Raw genomic sequence first — 6,260 nt, 5'->3', positions numbered from 1 at the left:
CCGCTCTTATCAAAGTGACTAATGACCTAATCTCCGCTAAATCCAAAGGTCACTACTCCATATTAATTCTCCTTGACCTCTCTGCTGCCTTTGACACAGTTGATCATGCTCTCCTCCTTCAAACTCTTCAATCACTCGGTCTCTGTGACTCTGTCCTCTCTTGGTTTTCCTCCTATCTCTCCCATCGCTCATTTAGTGTCTCCTTTTCCAAGGATACCTCCTCCCCTCGCCCTGTCTCGGTTGGAGTTCCCCAAGGCTCTGTCCTTGGTCCCCTTCTATTTTCTCTTTATACTGCCTCTCTTGGAAAACGTATTGCCTCTTTTGGATTCAACTACCACCTGTATATCTGATGACACTCAGATATACCTCTCCTCACCGGACCTCTCCCCGGCCGTCCTGCAACGTGTCACTGCTTGCCTCTCTTCCATCTCTGACTGGATGTCGTCACGCTTTCTCAAACTTAACCTCTCTAAAACTGAACTCCTTGTCTTTCCTCCTCCTAATACTGATCCTCCTCTCTCACTCTCCCTTCAAGTCAGTGATATCCACATGAGTCCATCCCTACAAGCGCGCTGTCTTGGCGTCATACTTGACTCTGGTCTCACCTTTGATCTCACATCCAGTTTGTTGCCAAGTCCTGTAGGTTCCAACTCCAAAACATAGCCCGCATCCGCCCCTTTCTTACGCAAGATGCTACCAAGGAGCTTGTCCATGCTCTAGTAATTTCCCGCATAGTTTACTGTAACCCTCTCCTGATTGGTCTCCCCAAAAGCCGTACTGCCCCGCTACAGTCTGTAATGAATGCTGCAGCTAGACTGATTTTCCTATCCAGTCGGTCCTCTCACACCTCGCCCCTCTGCCAGTCCTTACATTGGCTCCCTGTATCCTATGAGTCAATTCAAAGTGCTAACCCATACATTTAAAGCACTGAACAATTCCAGCCGCTCTTATATCTCTTCACTGATCCAGAGGTATGCCCCTCCCCGTACCCTCCGCTCTGCCCGCGACCACCTCCTGACCGCTGCTCGCACCCGTACGGCCAACTCACGCTTGCAGGACCTCTCACGGGCGGCTCCTCTCCTATGGAATAACTTGCCTACTGCCATCAGACTCTCCTCTAGTCTTCAATCATTTAAGAAGGGCCTTAAATCCCATCTCTTCAGGAAAGCGTATGGCCTCCCAGAGTAACCTCTCCCTTACATGCCTGTCTCTTGCTCTCCTATGGGATAGTGCTTTGCTCTCTCCTCCAGCTCTGCTTCACTCCTACTTGATATTTCCTATCCTAATGTTTCTAATACCCCACCTCCTATAGACTGTAAGCTCATTTGAGCAGGATCCTCTTCAACCTATTATTCCTGTAAGTTTTCTTGTAATTGTCTTATTTATTGTTACATCCCCCCCCTCTCAAAATATTGTAAAGCGCTACGGAATCTGTTGGCGCTATATAAATGGCAATAATAATAATAATAATAATAATATGTACTTCATGTTTACCATTAAGTAATTTTTATTTTATTACAACCTCTCATTATATTGCATCCGAAGATTTTTCAATTATTTTCTTCAAAAGCCTACTTTATATTTCAAAATAAGAAATATGAATAAAGGGACACTACTTTCAAAAGGAAGTGCGGACATTTATTTTTATACTTTCCTATTTTGTATTTCAGTCATAATAGTGACATTGTTTTACATGGCCTGTATTTAGGAACATACAAAGATCTTAATTTAGGAAAATGCAATATTTAATTGAGTAAAAATTTAATTTATACATTTATAATTTTAACATTTAGCTATATTTAGAAAAATAACCTCTTTTATCATATACCTAAGTCTTGTAATAACGTTATTTGAAGCTCTCCGATGTATTCCTTAAACTGGGAATGTTGGAAAACAGAATAGTAGCATTTATTTAATTATGATATTTAACATCAATAGGATACATTCCATAAAGCACACAGAGGTATTGCTCTATGACAAAAATAAATAACTTGAAAACTCTAAGTCTTAATGGGCTTTACAACAACAGTACTCAATTCAATTCTCACCAGAAAAAAAAACAAAATCATATTTTATTATAAATGGACAATTAAGGAAGAAAAACGGCAAAGTTGTAGAAAAATCACGAGTTTTTAATGTACGTTAACACGTATGCTGTATATAACAATGGATAAACTTTTATAAACCATATATTTTAAGAGATTTTATTCTTATCAGTAGCTCATCCTTAAAATATGTGGTTTGTGACTTGAGATTTTAAAAAATACCAGTGCTTATAGAGTTGTGGTAGAGAAAATCTTGAAGCACTCTATAAATATCTATAGTTCCTTGATAAAAATAAATTATCTACTGCAGAAAAAGGATTAACCTGTAAAATGTAAAGTTTTAGGGTAAAAACTCAAACAGGTGCAATGGTTTAAGGTTAATAAAATATCAATAAAAATATTTGAGATGCAGATAAAACTTTACACATTATCTTTCATGGCATTTAATAAATATAACTTAATTTATTGTCTTACCAAATTCATTACTTGGTGGGATAGAGGTGATAGACGTTTTCGCATTATTGAGTTGCCTTATCTTTTACACAAATCTACTACAATTGCTTAAAATGTATTATTTTAAAACAAATCAAAAAACTCAGGATTGCTGCATTGCATTGGGACTAACTTTAAATAATAGGAATGCAGCATTGCTGTGCTAGTGCTTTAAACTATTATTTTATCCATAAAACCATGTAAAATGCATTCTTAGTAAAGGCAAAAAAGCAGAGAGAGAGGGAGAAAAGGCTCACACATGATGGAGCTGTATAATCGTCCATGCCATCTGGTTTAAGCATGGAATAGCTCTCCATAGTGTGAGCGTGGCTTTGTTGGCTTTTTAGTGCTCCTTTAGAATTCTGCACATTGCCCTGTGATCTCTTTATGTTTTTCTGCATATACATATATAATCACTCTTTTTGCTTGCCTTTAAGAAGAATTTTCTTTTATATTTATATGTATGTACATTGCATGGTTTTTAATGAAGTGCATTTCCTGTAATAAGGTGCAATTAAAGCACAGTTAAAGCTTGTACTTGTGTATTTTATAGATTTGTTGCAGAGAAAAATCCTTCTGTACTAGCGGTGGCACAGCAGATAATGCTGCAGATAGTTTATAAAAATAGGAGCAAAAGGGAGTGATTTTTGCATTGCTTGTATTTGACATCATCAACATTGTAAATAAAAGTCACAAATAGGAGAATAAATCCAGTTTAAGTATCTTTATACATAATGTACAGGCGCAAAAGTAAAAAAATGACAAACAAGAGCATGCTTAGTTTTGGAGATTGCACCATTTATACATAACCCCCATATTTTAAAACCATCTAAGGTGCAAAGGTGAGCTGTCACTGCTTTAGTATTTAGTTTACAGTTGTATATGAGTAAGAACAAAAATAGACAGACCAGGAAGCACGTTTCTCCATAATCAAAGTCTGGTCTAACCAGATTCCAAGACTGGCTAAACTTGAGCCCTTTAAATATGTTTTACACTAGAGAATGAAGCATTTAAATCATGATAAAATTACTGGAATATGGAAAGCCACAGAGGAAAAAGTTAACCCTTTAGGAACAAAGGGCTCAGAAAAAAACCCATCTAGGTCAAGACCTGGCCTGACATATCACAAAAGGTTTAAAAGGTACAATGAATCAAACAAGTGCATTATCCAAATGAAAATCCATTCATATATATACACATTTAAATTATACAATTTTTTTAAATTCTATTGCATTATACACACAGATATTCCATATACCTGACTTTTCATTTCCAGTGCATTAGTATTTTAGACTTATCCAGCAATTAGGTGCAGCTCATTAGATACCATGGAAGTAGTAAGTGTAACATTATGAAACATCGTTCATACTTCTGTAATGTAATTTTCCATCTATATGATGTAAATTTCAAAGCACGTTCAGATTATATCCTAATAAACAAAGTCTTTGATCACCACTATAGGGATGCTAGGCCTTGTTCTATGTGATGTCACTTTTCAGTGACTGCTTAATTTTAAAATTACTTGTTGCCAATCAGGTCTGCTGTGTTTGCCTTAATTACAGTGTTTGCATTGTCCATCAAAATGATACACTGTACTAACAAGATTAATCAGAATGCAGTCAATCATTCTCTAGTAATTGCCACTGCACATTATCTAAGGCAAGCTGTACAAAGCACACTGAGGAGATCATACCAGTATCAATAAGTGAAAAGTGGGTCATAGCTTTAAAAGTGAAGTAATTACTATGGAAACCAGTGGAATGAGCAGGGGTATTCTACTGGTTTCCATTGTGATTTCTGCACTTCTAAAACTTGGCTCTACATTCACACTATTCTAAAAAGCCATCACACTATCACATTTTCCCATTATAGTGTAATCAAATGAGTAATCAGTGGGCTAATTTCTTAATCATCACTGCGAATTACAAGGCTAGAACCATTTGTAAATATGCAATTATTAACTCTAGTCAGAGACAGGTAAAATGTATACCATAATTACGATGACACACACACACAAATTGTATGAAACTAAAATATAAAGAGGACTCATTCATTACATTCCTGTTTCAATAATCCATTACTACAGGCTTGAAGATCTCATGTCAGTTGAAGATGGATGTGGTGGAACATTCGGGCAGTTAATCCACACAGCTTGTCTAGAACTGGCTATTGGGTCTTCCAGTTTATATTAAGTTTGTCTGTAAACCTATACATTGTCCTTTTTGCCAAGCAAACACAATGCATAGATACAATTATTTGTAGATTAAAACACCACTGGTCTTATTATCAACAAACTATTACTATCAGAGATGGGATGGCAAAAGCATAATTTTGGTGATTAAAACGGTCATAGTCCGTGACCAACAGTGCTCTGATAGTCAAGAGGTTTTTTTTCTAATTAATGCCTACTTTTTTTTGTACACACCCATAGATGGAGAATATAATTTGATAGATTATTTTCGAGTTTGTAAATGGATTCAGTAACCACAAAGCAAGTTGTATTTTTGCCAATTGCATTAAATACATTTTTAAAAAAAAAATGTATTTATGACACATGCACATTTCCAAGGCACAGCTCCAGTGTTTATATTTATATAATTTTAATGATTCAGTTGAAATAGTTATTTTACAAAAGATCAAAGTCTAGTGTTTGTGAATTTGGTTTAAGACATAAATATTCTCTGTCTTCTTTGAATAACCATGCAACAAATGGGACACCTGTCAACCTGTTCTGCACATTCTACACAAGCCACAAGATGGCCGCATGGGATGAAGACAATGGATATTCCTTTGTCCATACACAGTTTGCAGATTTTCTCCTCCTCCAGCTGTCTCAGTTTTTCCTCAATGCTGCTCTCTGTAGATAAAAATACAATTATTTACTTGATAGGCATATAAACATGTAATAAAAACCAGAGAAAATAGGTATTTGCACACTATCCACTACACCACACAATAGTCATTGCTGCCCGCCAGGGGTAGTGGGAGTTTAAATGCAGGACTTATTTTCGTATATAACAACATTTAGTTTTCAAATAATTATTTATAACAAATGTATCACATGTAAAGGATTAAAAAAAGACAGTTATGAACCATTTTAAACGTAAACACTTAAAAAAAATCTACTACATTAGGAAACACTTGGCATGCAATACTATTTGAACATAAAATTACAAGAAGAGCTCTACTGAAAAATTGGTAATAAGTGTATGGTTTATAAGGTACAGGGTGCTCTTAACCCCTTAAGGACACATGACGTGTGTGACACGTCATGATTGCCTTTTATTCCAGAAGTTTGGTCCTTAAGGGGTTAAAGGAAGAGAATATGGTTAACATCACAGAGCTAAGCAGGGCCACTCTCATTAGTTAAGACCCACTCTCATTATTTGAGACTGTCAGATGACTGATCTCAGACAATGAGTGTGGTCTTTTCCTGGACCTGCTTAGCTCAGTGAAGACATCCAGCAGGAGAAGCCAGATGCAGGGCAGGTGCCCGAGGGAATCAAGTTGTTTCACAACCATTTGTCATTTTGCCTGGAAAGTCGTCAAGGCATTCCTGCCACATTACGCACTACAGTGAGCTTGGAGTATTCCTTTAAACCAAAATTTCCTTTTGTTCATAGTTAAAGTAGTATGTCTAATTTTAAAAATTATTTTTTTGCCTATTCCATGCGTTATTAACATAAAATGCACATTCGTGTGGATTAGTCAAGAGTACTCATG

General features: G+C 36.3%; 1 protein-coding gene across 1 annotated transcript in view; it reads right to left on the bottom strand.

Moving 5' to 3' along the window:
• Window positions 1-3,178: 3,178 nt before the first annotated feature.
• XIAP (X-linked inhibitor of apoptosis) overlaps window positions 3,179-6,260 on the bottom strand; it is a 47,580-nt gene continuing 44,498 nt past the window's right edge. The window contains exon 7 of the mRNA XM_063432107.1: window positions 3,179-5,394. Coding sequence (XP_063288177.1) covers window positions 5,201-5,394 — 194 coding nt within the window. The 3' untranslated portion in view covers window positions 3,179-5,200. The remainder of the gene's footprint in view (window positions 5,395-6,260) is intronic.

This window comes from Pelobates fuscus, chromosome 9, assembly GCF_036172605.1.
Source record: "Pelobates fuscus isolate aPelFus1 chromosome 9, aPelFus1.pri, whole genome shotgun sequence".
Lineage (NCBI taxonomy): Eukaryota > Metazoa > Chordata > Amphibia > Anura > Pelobatidae > Pelobates > Pelobates fuscus.
Note: the sequence above shows the minus strand (reverse complement) of the source record. Positions and strands in the feature narration are given on the sequence as shown.